This window comes from Cavia porcellus, unplaced genomic scaffold (genome assembly GCF_034190915.1).
Source record: "Cavia porcellus strain 051 isolate PalLab524CR breed Dunkin Hartley unplaced genomic scaffold, mCavPor4.1 scaffold_5, whole genome shotgun sequence".
Taxonomy (NCBI): domain Eukaryota; kingdom Metazoa; phylum Chordata; class Mammalia; order Rodentia; family Caviidae; genus Cavia; species Cavia porcellus.
In genome coordinates this window covers 83,826,137-83,846,461 of record NW_026947488.1, presented here as the reverse complement: position 1 = coordinate 83,846,461, position 20,325 = coordinate 83,826,137, and the positions used below count along the sequence as shown (strand labels likewise).

General features: G+C 36.0%; 1 protein-coding gene across 1 annotated transcript in view; it reads right to left on the bottom strand.

Moving 5' to 3' along the window:
* Positions 1–8,148: 8,148 nt before the first annotated feature.
* Rsrc1 (arginine and serine rich coiled-coil 1) overlaps positions 8,149–20,325 on the bottom strand; it is a 413,588-nt gene continuing 401,411 nt past the window's right edge. The window contains exons 9-11 of the mRNA XM_005006761.4: positions 13,637–13,743; positions 9,082–9,234; positions 8,149–8,474 (exon numbers count right to left, since the gene is read on the bottom strand). Of these exons, the coding sequence (XP_005006818.3) occupies positions 8,382–8,474; positions 9,082–9,234; positions 13,637–13,743 (353 nt within the window). The 3' untranslated portion in view covers positions 8,149–8,381. The remainder of the gene's footprint in view (positions 8,475–9,081; positions 9,235–13,636; positions 13,744–20,325) is intronic.

Sequence of the window (20,325 nt, the reverse complement as noted above, 5' to 3'; positions counted from 1 at the left end):
ATAAGGAAGATGTGTTTTTTTTTATACAATGGAGTACTATCCTGCCATAAAGAAGGATAAACTAGAGATGTTTCTAGGTAAATGGATGTATCTGGAGACTCTTAAGTGAAATACACTGGACATGGCATGTTTAAATATGGCATTGTTTCTCTGGTGTAAAACACCAAATGTGTAAGTAAGGACCAAAATGTATAACAAGGGGATGGGGACTTAGCTCAACAACATAAGCACCTGCCCGGCAAGCATGAGGTCATGAGTTCAATCCCTGGTACCAAAAAAAAAAAAAAGATACAAAATGTATAACACACTGGGAAATGGAAAAAAACCTGCTCAAATGAGAAGATGAACAAGGTGGGGATAGGGTGGGGAGAAGGGAACAGAAAGGAAGGAGAGAAGAGAATACAAGAAAAAGAATGGGACTGGTGTGGTGGTGTTAGGGCCGACGCCGCAGGGAAAGAGACCCCAAGGACTCAACTCTTGGTGAGGGAAAAAAGTTTATTTCCATGCGCATGGGGTCCTCCAGGCAAACAAGTGCGGAGGGCCACGAGGGGAATTTGTGTAGGGTTTTTAAGGGTACAAGCGGGAGGCAAGCAAGTTTACAGAAGCAAATCGCATTGGTTAATTTTGAGCAGCATAGGATTTGGCAGAAATTGATTGGAGGGGTTTGGGGTTGAGTAACCATGGAGACTGGGGGTCCTAGCCCAGTCACTATGTGCCCAGAACAGAACAGTTACTTGTCTTACTTATCTCGTTGAGACAGAACGACCTTGCAGGTGCATTTTTTTCTTTTTTTTTTTTTTTCTCTGCTCTGATAGCTCTGGGGAGTTAGGCATTTCTTTCTGCTCTGCTCTGATAGCTCTGGGGAGTTAGGGAGTTAACCCTTTTATTCCCCGCTCTGGGGAGTTAGGGAGTTAACCCTTTCATTCCCCGCTCTGGGGAGGGGGTTATAGCAGGGGGGTCAACTCTCACATTCCCCCCTTTTCTTTTTTGATGACTTTTAATCTTAAAGGTCCTGTATTGGTAAGGGGTCATACTGTTGACGTAGCATCATAACCTTTACTTGAGAGATCTGAGCCCTCACAAACTGGGTTACTCGGTTAATGAGGTAAGGGGCTATAGTCATGACTATAATGAATCCAGCCAGGGGTCTCAGTAAAGAGAGAATATAGGGCAGGATTGATTTCCAGAAGGAGAACATTTTGGCTTTATTTGAAGGGGGCTCTTGAGATTTAATTTTTTTTTTTTAGCTTTTTTATTGTATCTGTTTATAACCTTGTATGTGTCTTTAAAATCACAAGCTTTTAAGAACTTTGACATAGTTTATCAACTTGTTTACAACATAAGGCCCAGTAGGAGGATTAACAAAGGTCTTGTAGCTGTCATTAAAGCTGTTAACCAAAAGGAGAAAGAAAACCAACATTTAAATTTACTCTGTTTTATCATATAAGTAACAATTTTTAAGTCAGACAGAGGCCTCCTTGGGGTCTCTATAAAGGAGGAGAACACAAAATTATCAGTTATATTAGACAATCTTAAGCTTTAAAGTGTCCTTGGAAGAAATGACAGTTTACTTATTTGTAGGCTGACGGTCTTTTGAAGTTGGGACTTGTCTGCATTGGGAACGTTGAATTTAGGCAGGCTTTTAGCTATTTTGACAATCTATTGCGGCTCAAGAGATTTACGGTGAGGTCGCTCTCAAGAGATTTACGGTGAGGTCGCTTGTCCAGGTGTCTAGGCTCTTTAGCTGCAGTGGGCAGCAGCGAAGTAACCAGTGGATGGAAGTCACAGCTAGCTGAAAAGTCTGGGGAGACTTAATAAGATCTTGATTAGTTAAATTAGCTAATTTTTAGAAACCTCACATAAAACTTCAAAAGAGGAAATATCTGTAACATAGGGGGTGTATCACGCATGTAAAGGGGCAGAAGGAAAAGAGACTCACCCAGTTTTCGCCAGTTTTTAAGGCCATTAGTAATTATAGTCTTTAAAATCTAACTTATCTTTTTACCTTTTTTTGAACTCTGAGGCTGGTAAGCCCAATCGAGTTTTTTAATTGATCTGTAAAGCTTAGGTTAATTTGAGTTACTAGGCTATAAAAGCCAGGCCATTGTTGGACCCCACGGATAAAAAGGGAGACCAAATCAGAGAAACTGCTATCAGAGCTGACTCAGACTAAGTAGAAAACACTTATATTTTTGAAGTTTAGGCTTTTTATTTTTGTAAAATCTATTTTTTAGTGTTTTTAGGCATAGTCCCACGATAACCAGTGGTTTTTATTTGTTGTAGTACTTTTAGATTTACCAATTGGCACTGAGGGCATCTGAAGCTCACAGACTGGGCTAGCTTGATATTAGCCCCCGGAATCTCTTGGAAGTTGAGCTGTCAGATGTTGGTCTTTTTAAGTGCAAATGGGCTCTTGAGAGACATAACTGTTTTCATCAGAGAAGTAGGATGGAACTCTAGACAGTAGCTTATCAACTACATAAGGTCGATGTTTCGTGAGGTGATCAATGAGGCAACGAGGGGTCATCCTCAGGCAGCAAAGTAGCCGAGTTTGAAGCTGTTGTTTCTAGAAATAGTGCCTGATAATGTATGGCTCAGGAATTAGACATCCATCAGTCTGGTGGGGCCTTGATGAGAGTCTCCAGTGAATAGGAGGAAACAATTAAGAGTTTGTGTCCAAAAGTCAATTTTTAAGTCTCCTTTATGAGGGGGCCATTGAAGAAATCACCGCAGACAGGGTGGCCATCTGGTTGCCACAGAACCAAGTCTCTTGGAAAGGTAGACAACAGGCCTCTGCCAGGGTCCCAAACTCTGGATCAGTCCTGTGGCTCTTAGAAATTTTGTACTTGTCTTTTAGTCACAGGGACTGGAATCCGTTAGATGGCTCACAACAACCAGTGTAGTCTTTTTTGTGTAGACTGGTTCTGATAAGGTCGGGGGGACTCGCATCAGAGCAGTTACTTTTTTTTTGGCTGGCCTCTCTGATGTGATTGTTACTCTTTTAGCGGCCTGATCTGCCAAATTGTTTTCTCAGGTGAATAGCAGCAATCTGCTGACAGCCAGACTGCTGCCAGTAAATTTAGGATTTGTGGAGCCCTCTTTTTTTTTTTTTTTAATCTTAGCTCTGGCCAAGGTTAAGAGACCTCGCTCTTAATAGATGGCTCTATGTATATGTATAGTAGCAAAAGCATATGTACTATCAGTATAGATGTTTACCTTTTTTTTTGTGGCTAGTTTTAGTACATCAGTCAAAGCAATGAGCTCCGCCTTTTGGGCAGAGGTGCCAGGCTCTAACCCTTTAACCCAGAGTACCTCCTTTTTGGTGGTAACTGTTGTCCCGGCCACTCATCTGTCTCTGCCGTTCTGGATGAAGCTGTTTTTATCGAACAGTTGTCGGCATTTTCCAAAAGCTGTTCAGTAAGATCAGCCTGTAGGTTTTGCTGCAGTTCGAGGATGTCAGCGCACTCATGGAGAGAGGTGTCCTTTGTTCCTCCGTGTCATCATCAGGCATAAGGGTGGCTGGGTTTAAAGCTGAAGAAGTCTTGAATATCATTGACTCTGGGTCTAGAAGCAGGGCTTGACAGTAGAATTCTGGCATTGGAGAGCCTTTTTTTTTTTTTTTTTTAGGAGGGGTTTTGATAAGAGTCTCTAAACTGTGAGAGGTTACCACAGAAATCATTTGCCCAAAGCGTGTTTCTTCGCTTTTTTAAGTAACATTGTCACAGTAGCTAGTATTTTAAGGCAGGGGGGCCATACTCCTGTTACTGGATTAAGTCTTTTGGAGAGGTAGGCTATAGGCCTCTTTTAAGGGCCAATGTCCTGAGTTAGGACTCCTTTGGCAATGTCCCTGAGTTTATCTATGAATAAGATGAAAGGCTTTGTAACGTCAGGGAGTCCCAGGGCTGGGGCCTCTGTCAAGGCCCGCTTAAGCTGTTGGAAGGCCTGTTTACATTTATCAGTCCAGTTCAGCGAATTTTGGGTTTCTCCCTTATGGGAGTCATATAGAGGCAAGCTTTCCAGTAAAATTTAGTCTACAGTACCCAATTGTCCCCAGAAACTCTCGTCTGGTTTTTAAAAGTTTTTTTTTTTTATAGAGCAATTTTAACATCTTGGCTATCTTTTTGTAAATTTTTAGTTTTCAAAGACCTTTTTGTGCTATCTCTATTAACTGGCTGAGGGGCATTTTTTTAAACCTCTCAAACCTTTGTAATTTTTGTCTAACATGTGGGGCCGACTGAGTTACAAAGAGAACAACTGGCAATATTGGGAAACCTTCTTACCTCTGGATGTTCAGTCAGAGTGGCACAAAAGGAGAACATGGTTTTGGCATTCCGGATCAGAGAGCCGGCTTTATCTGGATGGCACACTGTTTTTTGTCCAAGGGTGTCACGTGGCAGGCCATCATTTTATTAAAATTATATTCTTAACAGAAAGGGCTTTTTTATAGGTAACAAAATTGTGCTGCATAATCTCCCAGATGTTCACAGTACATGTAAGAACTTGTATCTTATTTGTAGTATCACCTATAATCTCATTTTAATGGAAACATTTTGTAGCAAAGTACAATCTTATGTATACTTTTATCAAAACTGATCTAATACTGTCAAATTCTGAACACATTTACTTTTTGTCAAACCTGTTATTTGTAGTACTATAAACCAAGACAAATAAAATTCACATCCTCTTGAGCCTTTTATAACTTACAATAATACCTCTCAAACTAAGCTTTAATCTTTTTTTACATTCTGGCATAGCCAGACACCTTTACTTGAAGACCACTCTCTTTGTCCCTCTTTTTACTATTACCAGTCAATTACCTTTTTTTTCATTTCTCAGACAACATCAAAACTCTCAACAAAACCCTTGAAGTCACCTTTTAGTAGTCTAAAACATACTTATTTTATGTCTTTTTACCACATAAAAATGCTGTATTTTAAAAACAAAACTGTAACCTTTTAACTGGCTCAAATATAGTATGACCTGGTTTTTACTTGGTAAAGTTGATATGATTCTTAATAACCATAGATATACATATATATGTGCACATGTTTACATTTTTATCAGAGAGGAAAAAATACTCCTTTTAAAAGGTATGTTGAGGTTGCAAGCAATCAATTGAAGTCTTACATATTAAACAAGATGCCACAACATTAAAGACACAAACAAAGGGAGCTTCTTGCATAGTTTGGTCAGCTAAAAGAAATAATTTTTCTTATCATGAACCTTGAATCTAATAAGCCATATGGATTCTGCAACAGAAATGGGCAACAAGCCCCTAAGTTAGTAACAAGTTTAAACAGGCAACCAAGGAGAGGGCGGAGGAAGGAAGGGTTTTACCCACGGTGGGGGCTCTTTCCTGAGGTCCTGCCATACCAAGATGTAGGCATGCTGGTCCGGGTGGCCCTCTTCGTCCGGGGCGGAAGATGATGTTCTTAATTGCTAAGATGAGGGGAAGGTGGAAAGTCCCCTCTGGTGGCCAACCCACGGAGAATGTGGGCCACTCAGACGAGCAGAAAGTCTGTCATTTACTTTTTTAACCTGTAAGGAGAGATTGTGAGCCCTCTCTCAAACCTCTGACCAATGGTCGAGGGTGAGGGACAATGGGGACGATGTCGTTTGTCCCATGGTGTTCTGAAGACAAAGAGTGGTTAGCGTACGCGCGACACAACAAATAACCGATCACAACAGTCACAACACACAGGACAAACAGGCCGGCCACCTCACTCTCACGCATGAGTTTCACACCAAATGAGTCACCTTAGGGGGTGCCTCCAGATTGGCCCGGATGGACCACAGATTGGGAATGAAATTCCCCAGATTGGCCCAGACGGACCACAGATTGGGAATGAAATTCCCCAGATTGGCCCAGAGGACCACAGATTGGGAATGAAATTCCCCAGATTGGCCCAGAAGGACCACAGATTGGGAATGAAATTCCCCAGATTGGCCCAGAAGGACCACAGATTGGGAATGAAATTCCCCAGATTGGCCCAGAAGGACCACAGATTGGGAATGAAATTCCCCAGATTGGCCCAGAAGGACCACAGATTGGGAATGAAATTCCCCAGACCGATAGGAAAATCCTATCGCAGATGGTGAGTCACGGAAAACCGTGTGGGGCGTCACCCGGTCACCAGAGAACAGATAACAGAAATTGCCCCTAGATTGGAGCCGCTCGGCTTGGGGTGTAAAGTACTGGTAGATCGATCTCAAAATGAAAGTAAACAAAAGTGACCGGTCGTACTCACCCGCGGTGTAAGGCGGAGCCGTTGAGGTCATCTCCCATGAGACGTACTATCTCGCTGGGGCCTGCATATGTAAGAACCGGTGTCGCAGGGGAGAAGACCCCAAGGACTCAGCTCGTAGTGAGGAGTAAAAAGTTTATTTCCATGCGCATGGGGTCCCCCAGGCAAACAAGTGCGGAGGGCCATGAGGGGAATTTGTGTAGGGTTTTTAAGGGTACAAGCGGGAGGCAAGCAAGTTTACAGAAGCAAATCGCATTGGTTAATTTTGAGCAGCATAGGATTTGGCAGAAATTGATTGGAGGGGTTTGGGGTTGAGTAACCATGGAGACTGGGGGTCCTAGCCCAGTCACTATGTGCCCAGAACAGAACAGTTACTTGTCTTACTTATCTCGTTGAGACAGAACGACCTTGCAGGTGCATTTTTTTCTTTTTTTTTTTTTTCTCTGCTCTGATAGCTCTGGGGAGTTAGACATTTCTTTCTGCTCTGCTCTGATAGCTCTGGGGAGTTAGGGAGTTAACCCTTTTATTCCCCGCTCTGGGGAGTTAGGGAGTTAACCCTTTCATTCCCTGCTCTGGGGAGGGGGTTATAGCAGGGGGGTCAACTCTCACAGTGGTACACAGCTGTAATCCCAGCAACTCGGAGGCTGAGGCAGGAGTACTGCCGAGTTTGAGGCCCGCCGGGGCTCCATAAGCGAGTTCAAGGTCAGCAAGACCTGCCTTAGAAGAAAAAAAGGTATGGAAACAAAGCCTTTGCAAATAAGGAGGAGAAAAAGGGATCAAAGGGAGGGAAGGGGACTGGGGACCAAAGAAGAATCAAGATACATTATGAGCACAACAAATTCCCTCTGATGAATGTTATTATTTATATTTAAAATGTAACAATAAAAAATAAAATTAAGCTCCAGACCCATAAGAAAAGAATTTTATAGTATCAAAGATATTAAAAAGATAGTATTAGATAGTTTTATAGCGTGGTTACCCTACCCCACGGTCCTTTCATGCTTACCCTGTGTTCTCGGCTACAGTCCTTGTGGAGACTACAGTGGAGTGAGACTGGACATCAGAATGAAGTGGAACTAGGAAACAAGCCAGCAGCAGAAAGTGAGTCTTGGGAAGCAAAGACCTCACTGTCCTTATCTCTGACGTGTTCAGCATGGAATTTGTAGTTGGATGTCACTCAGCCACGAAAGAAAGGCAGTCTCCTGTGACAGCCTAATCAAAACAATACTTAGTAGGCTTCCTCTGCAGGAACAGCGATTGGTTAAATAAGAATGCAGCGAGAACTTTTGCCAGTTTTCTCCGAAATCATTTCCCCACCACCCTTACACAACTGGTTAGGTTTACCATGAGCAAGTGAATTTTACAGGAATGAGCTGGGGTCTGCTTACAAGTTTCAAAGCAGGACCTACTAGCAGCTGATTTTTAAGAAAAGACTATCTATTGATTTAATTTTTCTTCTTTGTATTTTTAAATTTCAGCTTATTAGTACATAAAGTGTACACTCCTTGTGTAGACTTGGCCCATGCACATAACTCACGCCAGTTCCTTTTTCATCCCCTCTCCTTCCCTTACCTCTCCCTCCACCATCTCCCAATTCCCTTCCTTTTTTCCGGGTATATGTTTGCAGTACAGAATATTTGAATTCTTAAGGGATGAAAAAAAAAGAAACTGAGAAATGTTATTCCTTTAATTTTACCATGCTCATTTTGTTTAGGGAGCTTTTTATTATTCCTCAAATATTTTTAATAAGGTGATATAAAAGATGCAATGGAGTTTCATAATCCATAGTAGATGAAATCTCCTTTGTAACACATGCAATAAGTAAGATTGTCTTTAAATAACTTGACTCTTTACAAATTGTACTATAAAACACTACTGAATACCATTCATTTTGACACTGATATTTTTATGATTAGCTTTATTAATGGTACAACATTTTCATGCATTTTACAATTTTATTCTAGTTTTGCTATTCACAATGTTTGATTCAGTTCAAACCAACAAATATTCAAGCCTACATGAGAGGATGGAATGATATCACATTTTTATATAATAAGCTTTTTAATAGTAAAAATTAATACTGGGGTTCAAAAACCTAAATTTTCAAAGTTACTGTTGATTTAACCAATATATTACTTAGGCCACAGGACTGCCCATTAATCTCTCTTGTCGGAGAGCAATTAATCTCTTGAACCACTTTTCCTCAGCTTCAGCTTTTTCAATAAATAACTGAAATAAAAAAGGAAAAGAAAAATATTATCTACAAATAACTTTCACTTTACTTAATATGATACAAATTACCTTTATAGAATATATTTTTTAGCATAAGATTCATATATTGTTTAATCCTTGATGACTCCTTAAAGTCCATTTCTTGGGAATTAAAATGCTCAGAAAGTCTTAAAAGGACTAACATTAACACCACTGGTAACAAGTTTCACCCTGTATTTCTGAGTTTATTTCCTATAACCCTTCTGAGAGACAAAATGGAACTGAATTATTTCCTAAGACAGCAAAATATATTAGAGACATGTTTTCAGTCAAAGAACAAACTAGAGCTAAGCCAGAATTAGAACTCTCATATCAGATTTAAACATTAAAAAAAAAAATCACAAAATTTCTTTTTGCCTTTTTTTGTCTTAAACACAGAATACTACCACAAGACAGGTAACATGAATAGTTGGAAGGTCTAAAGGTCAGTTGCCCACTATTAGCAAATAAGAATACATGAACCCATTTCCTCCAATGGCCTTCTTGGTGCTAGATAAAAGAAGAGTTTAAGTTGATTTCAGTTAACAAGATTTCAGTTGACACTCATAAGGTTTAAAGGTCTTACATTTGGATGAGCCAGAGAATTGTCATCTTGGTACTTGATGGTGGTAGGGATGCTACTAGGGTCTATTTCTTTCTCAACACTGGGTGGTTCAGCAACTACAGAAGCTGGTCCTGATGCTGAAGTTGTATGTTTCACTTCACTGGGTTCCACTAACTGAAAGATTCAACACATAATAGTTTAAACATAATCCACTTTAATAATATTTCTCATACCAAATAATGATTGGTCAGTTGGCATCTTCTGAAATAGTATCTACCTATAAAAAGTCCTATATTATTGAATGAGAAGCAATTACTATTCAGACAACACAAAAATGTTGAAAACTGTTTATTATTTATCAACAGCATATTTTTCTTAAGAAATCAGTATCAGTCTGCTATTGAAAATACAGTACACATATTCAATGTCTAAATTCTAACAAAATAATCTTGTAACAAATATCTAGTATTTAATTTGCCTCCTTGGCTATTTCAAAGAAAATTAAAAGATAATCTTTAAAAATTGTGTATACAAACATTTCAATACAATCCTCCAACCTAAAGTATAGCATTCACTGGCTTTGTGCACAGCCACAGAATGGTGCAACAATTATCACAGTAAACTTTAGGATACCTTTATCATTCCCCTAAAAAACCCCTCCATATTCATTAGTAGCCACTCCCCATTCCTGCCAACCTCATTCCTAGGGAACCAACTTGCTTATTTTCTCTATGGATTTGTTTTTCCTAGATATTTCACATAATACATGGTCTTTTGACACTAGTTATTTCACTTAGCATAATGTTTTTAAGCACGTCCATGTGGTGGCATGTATCAGTACTTTGTTCCTTTTTACTGTTAATTAATACTCCATTATATGTATCTACCATGCTTTATCCATTCATTATCTGATGTACGCATAGATTTTTTAAGGTTATATAAGACATTTAAACTTAAAAGATTGGGAAAAAATGGTGATATACCCTGGTAAGAAATAAAACTAGAGTTTCTTATGCTTGCTTGCACACACTCAATTAATTCCATATTTATTGTCTTCCTTGTGACATGCAATGTGCTGTATGCTAGGGACACAAAGACTGATTAGTTCTTGTTCCTACATTCTTTTGTTTCCCTTCTCTTAAGACAGTCAGCCTATTCAGTGCCTGAAAACAGTAATACTTCATACATCTGGTCAATTTGTTCAGGGTAGAAGGGGAAGTTTGATACATTTATCCTGTGATGATTGATAGCAGAAATCTTATTAATTTTTGACATGAAGATCCACTCCTAAAAAGGGGCATATTTTATTGAATTACGAACACTTACTTAAAATTTCATGTTAATGAAAGCTGGTGTATATCCACAGAAGAGAGTCACACTCTTGTAGACAAAAGGACCCCAAATGGTAGGCCTCTGAGCAGTCATCAAGCATGTTTAGGAATGCTCACAAAGTAAGAGAGATCTACAAATTGTTTTCAAAGATGCAGATGCTACAAATTCTAACACTTAATTTTAAGCATAATATTAGCATGTGTAGATATATAAAGAAATATTGACTTTGATTTGACAGATTTCTTTTTATATTTCAGAGCCAATAATCCCCTCTCTGGGTTTCCAAACATTTATATGTCTCTAATACACTGGGCCTACAAAGTACATGACCCCAAGTAACATAGTGACCCTTCAAAAAACTGAGGACATTTAATAGGAAAGCCCAGTTTTCTGTGTGGGGAAAGTGACAGGTATGCCAGTCCATCGAAGCCTAGGAAGCTGATTTTTGGTAGCCTATGTTGTCCTGTAAGAACTATAGGAGCATGTACCTGAACGCATCTCAGTCATGCTGTACAGGCCTTAGCTAGGAGACTGGTGGTCCATGTTCAACTGTCTTGAAAAGATATGGAGTGCTGTTATTAGTTGTCAAAGATGTGGATCCCACTTTGTCAGATCGGAGAAATAGAATTCTAATATATAAGACAATTAATTTCATTCTGATTTTGCTTGTATGATACATTAACATTTTTTGAGAAGTACATATAAACATATAAGGTAAAACTCTCAAAGGTTAGGCTGAGAGATGGAAATTATTATTTAATAATAAATGACTTAAAAATTGGTGGACATAATCAATGATTGCTTCTTTTTTAAGTGAGGACAAGTATAACAGAAAATTACGCCTTAATGATAAAAAGAAACTCAACAGGGGTACTAAAAGCTCTAGTTTTCAGTCATACTGCCACCTGGTGGTTCAGTTTAGAAAATTTATCACGCACTTACAAGTAAAAGCACAAAAGCCAGTGATGCATGGGATTATTTACTCTTCATCTGAACACAGGCTGATTATTTCTCAGCTATAATAATATTAGTCCTGAATAATTGATACTGAGCATATCTAGGACATCTGTTTGAAAACAAACTTCATCTTGGCTCCTAAAATTAATGAAGTAGCAAGAGCTATCAAATTCTCTATCCACTCAGGCAAGAGAAATATGATTTCAGAGCGTTCAACAGTTAAATCAATATGTGTTTCAGGAGACACAGTGTCTAGAATATCATTGGTAATAGCCATTTTCTTCTTGTAATAGCTCCCTAGCTTAATTAGTGGGATTAACACAGCTGGAAAAAGACTGTACCAACTGAAGGGGTAGTTGGTATAGAACATTCTTAGAGACAGACTTTATACCACAGTGCATAGCACTATCAAGAAGGGAAAGATGCTGAAACTTGGGCCATAGTAATGCGGTCGTCAAGAGAGTTAATCTTTGCTATGTGTTAGGGATAGACCATGATATCTCCCTATGATCCGAATCAAATACTCCTCAAGATAATTCACTTTGTTTTGCTATGTAATCAACTGATAAATAATTCAGCTTCTTGGACATCTTGAATCCTTGCCTTATATTGCAGACACAGACATTTCAGGAACTAGAAAGGGATGTCATATTCTAAACTAATGAGTTGTGCCTCCTTATATTTTAGTCAAGGGTGAAATTATTCATTGTTAACCTATCACTGCTTATTTGATCATTTTTAAATGTAGTTATTAATAAAAGTTCAATATTGGATGACTGAGACTTTGGAGTAATGTACATTCACCAAGTCCATCTTCTGAGACTTTTTAGCACATTCTCTGGTTGAAACTATTTCTTACCTTTCAATGCATCATTTTGTGAAGAAGAGGTATTGAATTAAAAATAAGTTTAAAGAGAACATTAATAGTACCAGATAGGAAAAGGTGATTTTTGAAGAAAACCTACCATATGAACTATAAACGAATAATTATTTCCACTGAAGGAAAATGCTGATTATGAGAGTCCAGTTAGAACTGAGAAGTCACAGTGAACTTTAGAAAAGCCAATTTTAAAATAAATTTTAATACTTCTATTAGGACAGATGAATATGCTTATAAAATGCAACAGTAAGATATTAAACAAAATGCGTAACTACATTTCTGAATGTCAAATTTCATAGCTCCAAGATTTAGGAATTATGATGGAAAACTATGGAAAGTTTAATTCAGTCAACATGATGAGAAACCAGGGTCTATGGATTTTCCAAGGTTACCTGGTTCTGTGCTTGGTATGTATCACATTCTCAAGTCATAGCTCCTGAATGAATTATTTTTAAAAAATAGAAATGAAAGTCTTTCATGTCACTAATGATAAAGGAGTGCTAATGAAAACAACACATCAATTTTTACTCATTAGGCCAATAAACATAAAAAAGCCTGAGAGGACTTTGAGTTAACAGCAGTGTAGGAGATAGTCACCTCTTTGCACTTCTGAGTGGAATCTGAGTTGTAAATATTTTTGGAGGCTGAGTCTGGAAACATGTTAAACAGTGTAACTTATAACAAGTAACTCCATCTTGAAAAATTTAAGGATCATGGTTATTTGCAAACATATATGTGGTATCTCAAAACTTACAATTACTTAAATATGTAACATTGGAGTGAAAACAAGTGAATTATTACATTTATCCTCAGGATGTTTATAGCTGTTAATATATTTAGATATATAATATTTCAGAATAAGTGGCAATTATAATTATGAATGTTATTAAAGAATACATGCATTTTTTAGACTACCTTTTCCTAGGAAAAGAACATACACACATTTGTAAGAGCAACTGTACTAATGAAAGGGTACAAAAAATTCAGCAGAAATGAAATGTCCAAGTTCCTTTTACTGTAGTTGACTAAGATAAACACTTGAGCAAAGGATGGAAATATATGTTGCTCTCTGGGTAATACTTCTATCATTTGAAGTCTTTTTCTAACTTTCACCTATCAATTCCAAAACTAGGTTTCTGTATTTAAAAGATAACTGTATATGTTTAAGAAATGCACATTATTATAACAGAACCATCATGTTGACATCTTAGTCTTGGTAAATTATAATAAAATGGCATCAGATGCATTTTTACATTATATTTTATGCAAGTTGAACTGATTCTCAATAAAACTCCTGACCTACTTCACTTATTGGAATCACACTTATACCTAAGTAAAATCTACTAATAAAGCATATCTTCAGTTGGAATCCAAAGGCTTATTCATATTGCCTGTGTGGTAACTTACCTTTTTGACTTCTTTACTTGATCTGAATGTCTGCTGAACAAAAGAATCGCTTTCAATAGCTTCAATTTCTTTTACTCTTTTTACTTGTTCTATCAGGGTGGCTTGGTCTAAAAAAAAAAAAAAAAGAGTACAATGTCAGTGTATTTTGGTGTAAGCTTGTTAACAACACAATACCTAAGCAGTTGTTTCTTTCTAAGAAGAATCTTTACTGCTGATAAAATTTAAATAGATGAAAAGATATTGCATTTCACCAATAAGAAGAAACTTTTTCTGTTGGGAGTCACAAATACAACATTCACTGAAACAATGTCTCTCACCTAAAATCTAAAATATTGCTGAAAAGGTACTGCTAATTATGATCTCAGCTAGTCAAGGCTAATAAGGAAGGAGGGCCTTAAAAATTTTTTAACATTTTATGATGGAAATATATGTAAAAGAGATAAGAGCACAATGAATCTTCATTTGAATCCCATCACTCAATTTCTAAAATCATTCACTTTCTGTTACTCTCATATAACCTATCTATTCCCCCCTCAATATGTTTTCTGGTGGGAACCTAGAACACTTAACAGGCAGCACATGACATTATTCCTGAATATTTTAGTAGGCATCTCTGAAAAACAAGACTTAAATTAACAGCAACGACAAGTAGTACAATTTCATATCTATAAATAGTATTGAGAATTTCTTAATTTCATTTACAGTCTGTGATTTTCATTACTTATCTTAAAAAACTTTACTATTCTTTATTTTGAAATATATGTAAACAAGGATCATACATTTTATTTGTGATGGGTAGCTTAAATTGCTTTTCATTTATAGTCCATTATCTTTCCCTCTCAGTGCCGCTTATTTTGAAGAAACTGGGTCATTTATTTCATAAAATTTTCTACAGTTGGGATCTGAATCATTTCATACTCAGTGTTTTTTAACATGTTCTTAAATTATACATATTTTGAGTAGATGAGTAATTATATCTTAAGGACTCATTATATTTAGGTTCAATTTCTTTTGATCAAGAATATATCATAGGTACTGCTGTGTAATTCCTCTTGTACCATTATCAGTACGTGCTTTCCCCCACTCAGATGCTAAGATTGGTCAGCGGGTCCACGGTGTTTTCAGCTTGACTCTCTTATAAGGTTTGTCATTAATCTTTCACACAATAATCTGGTACATTATTGCTTCTTACATCACTTGTTTCATTAGAGGTTGTTGAATGGTAATTTTCTAATCCTATTATTTCTTTCCTCATTTAATAGCTCTAATTTTCTATAATAAACTTAAAACTCATTGATTATTTAGTGACTATGAAATACAGCCTCATAGAAAAGTTACAAAAATGTTTAATTTTTTCTTTGTATCCATTTTGGTTCAAAGGTGACCAAAAATGACCACTACAAACTCAGAATACTTACACAAAGTATTTAAAATATTTCAATGTATGGTAATTATTTTCCTACTTTGATGCTTAAATTGTTTCAACTGTGGGCAGTAGGAGCCTCTACAAATTGGCTAAACAATCCCTTAAAGATAAGGCTACAAGTTATGCTACAATCATTGTATAGTTCTTGTCCCAGACATAAAAATTTGTCCTTTCTCCAAAAAGCCTGGACTCCTTCTAGTGGGGAGGGACATTTAGATATAATAGTCCAAGCACTAGGGGTGGTCACTGTCACTTAATTGTCACTGCTTCTCAGTCTTGACTGAGTGGGATGGGAAATACACGTTTTAAAAGAGAAAAATTAATGGGAGTCCATGCTGACACTACCAAATCAATTAAAGATGACAGAATTTTTGGTAGAAGTTTTAAAATTTTATATTTAGGTATTTTCCTCTAAGTATTAGGCCTTAATAATAAAAAATATTCATTTGTGTATCCTAATATGTTTTAGTTTGAAAATAACACGACAACCATTATAATTAGCAAGGTATATTAATATAGTTTAAAATTTCTTTGCAGTCTTTTTGACCTTAGGATTTGCTTTGGTAATGAACTGTTAAAACACTATGCTCTTAAGTGACTTGAAATCATACTCCCTGTGATTATACTATTAACTTGGTATAGTTAGGTTCATTTATTTTAGTTGTTTTTGATTATTAGATCTTGTTTTGTGATTTAAGGTCAAAATTTAAAACATCATCATTCAGAGGGATCTAGGTTTTCCTTTCTGTCTCATGTCTCTACTTTTCTCTCACAAGTAATCATTTTTATCAGGCATGGGTTTATCTTTCCAAAGCTAATCTCTGAAAATATAAGTACATTCTATTCTTGCTTGTTATACGAAATTAGTATACTACACACTCTTATGTATACTACATTTTTTTACTCAATGTCTTCACTAAACTCCATAGAAACTTAGAGACTTCCTGCTTTTATTTTACATGTGCACAGCAACCTTTTATTGTTTTAATATTTTTTCTACCAATGCCGATAGGTGGTTGAGTTATTTCTTTGTTTTGTTTTTGCACTAATAAACAATCATATGCATCTGCCACTTCGTTACGTTTTCACATCTGTATTAACTGAGTGGAAAACCTGTACCCTATTAGCCCCTGCTCTTGCTGCTTAAACTCTTACTGAAAGTTAAAACAAATGCAGAGTTGAACCAGGAGCCATTCTTTTTTTTTATTTTAAAGACAACAAAACAAAACAGAACAAAGCAGATCAGAATAGAACAATCTAAACAACACAGGCGTTCAAAATAAGACAACAGGAAATCAACAGTGGCTACCATAATGTCTCTTGTTTTCTTCAAAATGGTTGTCCATACCTTCATATACAATAAATTTGAACAAAACAAAATAGTATAAAACCAGTCAAAACAAAAGCATGAAAGCATTACAGACCTTTCAAAATCAGACAACAGGAAATCAACAATGGCTACTATAATTTCCTATTCTTTTCGAAACAGCTGTCCATACTTTCATATATATTGAAACCAAATAATAGAAAACAGACTAGAACTGATCAAAACAAGGAGTAAAAGTATTACAGGACTTCAGAACAAGATGAAAGAAAATCAGCAAGGGCTGACTTTAGCTCAGCAGTTCATTCTACCATGCCTTCCTAACTACCTGGGCTGGTGGCTGCCATTTTGTACTCAGGTAAGACACCTTGAGCTTTTGAGATTTGGATTTCACGGGTAATGACTGGATTTACTATCTAAAGAAACAACTACAGCCACTGGTTTGACAAGAAGGTAGAATTACTTGCATCAAGTTAATTTTTATGCCTCTGCAGTTCTAAGCTGAAAAATTTAAATGCTGCTATAGACATAATTATCAAGAGGATGAAAATAAATTTGATTTCAAGACTAAATAAGAATTAACATTTTCTTTAAAATATTTGTCTCAACTTTTGGTTAACCACAAAATATAATTATGTAACGCTGTGCAAGCTTCAGCGTATTTATTGGAAATACAGCTCCTCGGAAGATGCGCCTCTGACAGCCATAACTCGTCCTTCCTCATGTGAGAAACACTGGACGGAATGCTTGGAAATAGCAGCTCCTACAGATAATGTTCCCATCTTTGGAAAAATACATTTTCCTGCATAAATACAGTCAGGATGCCATGGAAAAGCAAGTAGTTCCAAGTGCTTTTGAATAAAAACTTGTCTAGGTTTTAATTATGCAGTGTACCAACTGAGCAGGAGAAATGAGAAATTTTTTTGTCCAGCTAATTAATCAATATTAAAACATCCCTAAGCAGTGGGTAATTTTTAAATTAATGATATTATAATAATATTAATATAGCAGAGAAAAGTCATAATGAGTACCAGTCCACGTGATTCAACTTTAATGTCAATATGAAAACATTTGTTTGCATAGGTCCTAATTAGTTTCACTAGGATTCTTTCACTATCACTAATTCTCAACCAAAAGACATTATTACTGACTTCAGGATGCTGTCTCATATGTATCAGCTACTGGGCTTCTTTGGGTTTTCTCCATAACATATTCTCTCATTTGGATTTGCAAAGCACATCATTAGAATTAAATGTCAAAGGTGAACTCACAAACAGTACTGATGTCTAAGGCTTTCAGTGTTTGTAGCTTTAAATTTGGAAACACAACCAGCTCCTAATACAAATAAAAGTGTTATCAGAGAAGCTGGCTAAAGGACCAGTATGCTTATTAAAACAGCATTGTAGAAATTATAAAGGAAAGAAAGGAAATGATTAGAGAAAACAGAACATTATCTTTGTGCTTCTTTAAAAATCACCTCAGGACTAACAAAGTACAGGGCACACAGAAGAAAGCCAGTATGCCTGACTCACAATATGAAAATAAACCAACATAGCTTTTATCTTTCAGCGTGGGAACCATTTTACTTGTTGTAAAGGAGTGATGGCTAAATTAAAATTTGAAATATTCCTGATATTTTCAGCCTATAATAGCTTAGCTCTGTGTTGTCTGAAAACACAGACATAAAAATACATTAAATTGCTTTATACTCAGAATTCTAATACCAATGTCCACAAATGTATGTCTCAAGTATAATCCTGTCATTTTAGAAGCAGAAGAAAACATATCAATAATGTATATTACACTGCTTTAAATTCAGTTTCTTACATTATACATGCCAATTTATTTAAAAATACTGTACCAATTTTAACATTGGGAAAAATATGACAAAACTAGTTCTGCATGAATATCTAGCCGACAAAATATCTTGTAATCCTTAGGCATGAGTTAAAAATAAAGACAAGTACACTGTTACTGAGAGTCACAATTATATGATGCTTTAAAACATTAACATGGTAATAAACATGAAGAAAAAATATTCACTAGCACTTAATGATTTTATAAGCACATTATTAAATAAAATAACCTCCATATGTTTGTCAGATGTCAGCAGAGGAGATAAGAATTTCACAGTAAAACAAAAAATGGAATCGGAAAGCCATGCCACTAGAGATCACAAAAACCAATATTAATTCACTGAAAATAACTTTTGTTCTTTTTAATGATAAAAAATGTTTTATTAGTTACTGTTGTGGTTATACAATTATAAATTAGGCTCTCAAAGTTCTATTTGGCAATCAATTTGATATTATATTTACTGAGTTTTCTCTGAATATATCATGAACTGATACAGAAATTTGAAAGTACTAAATAAAAATGACAACATCCATTGTAAAGTTTTCGTTTAAAAGACAAAAATCTTAGTACTTATTCACAGATTGCAAACCTACATCGATTCCTCTAATAGCAATGCTAAGATGCCAACAGCAGATGGCACTATTGTTCCGGATGTAATCACAGAATAACGACAACTTGATTTTCGTGAAAGATACCTTAAACACATACGAAGAGCTCATCTTCAACTGATTGCTCTTGAATATTAATATTTTATGAATTTCTCCAAAGTTAAATGCATTCTATGTTACAAAGAATTTGGGTCAGTTGGCCCAGTTATTCACTTACGATACACTTTCAGGAAAAAAATATACACTAATAGTATTGCTACAAACATATAAAAAATACAAAAGACTATCTTATTATCAGATTAAATTGACTTAAATCTTAGTCAAGAATGGAAAATATCTATGAAATTCCCTTTTATGGTACTAAATAGATATTTTTAAAACCCTCTGTAATATAAAGCATTTTCAAGTGCTTTACAAGAATAAAAAAGGGCAAACAACAGCAAACTTATATGGTAAAGTTGGCTAGTCAATAAAATCTGTAAGCATATAAAATGTTAATGTTTCATAAAGCTTACTTGGAATTCTAAAGTTATTAAAACAATTTCTCATGAACAGAAATGTTAACAAAACATAGCCACTGCTTTACCTTTTTAAGCAGAACATTTTAAATGTTTCTTTTAAGAAGCTATACACAGCATATAATTCAAAATCCATCCAACCCCAACATTTTAAACTTGTTCGTAAGATCAGTATCCCTGGGAATAAATTTCAAGAACTGACATCCACAAAACTCATAAGATTAGAAAACTAATCTGGTTTGTCTGTTAACTCCTTTGGAAGTTTATACTACTGTATCAAATTATGAAAGTCATGAAGGCCCCTGAAGTCTTATTCAGGACCCCTCTCCCCCAGTAGGGTCCAAGGGTCCAAGGCAAACTTACCTTTCATTGAACTGTTTACTGCATCAGGTTAAGAAACAGAAGTAACTTTAATGTTACTGTACCAGTGAAAACTAATTTTGGTAAAACATTTAAATAAATGCAAGTGACTTGGACATCAAGGTAGGTTTCATTCAAGACAAAATCCACACCAAATGCCTCATTTAGTTTTATCACCTCTCTTTTTATTCTTTCTTGTCATTTGAATCTATACCTAATGTCTATGTTTTAATGAGGCTTCTCTCTGCCCCTTCGGAGAAAAAGGCCTCTTTTGCAGTTCATTTGGCTCTTAGCATATGCTATGTTACACTAATATTATCCTTTTTGCAAATGAAAGCTTCATTTCCTCAGCTAGAAAGGACATACCTCCAGAGTTTAGTGGAAGGCATTCAATTAAGTAGCTAATGCACATTTATCAAATAACTGAAAATTAAAGGACATTACTCATTAACAAATAAAACACCATGGATGAATTTAAAAGATTAGAAATTATAAATTTTGTACTTTAAAAAATTAAATGTCTCCAAATAATTAGCCTGAAGGGCTCTGGGTCCATTATGTTTGGGTTACATCCTGTCTTTGCTATCAGTAGCTGT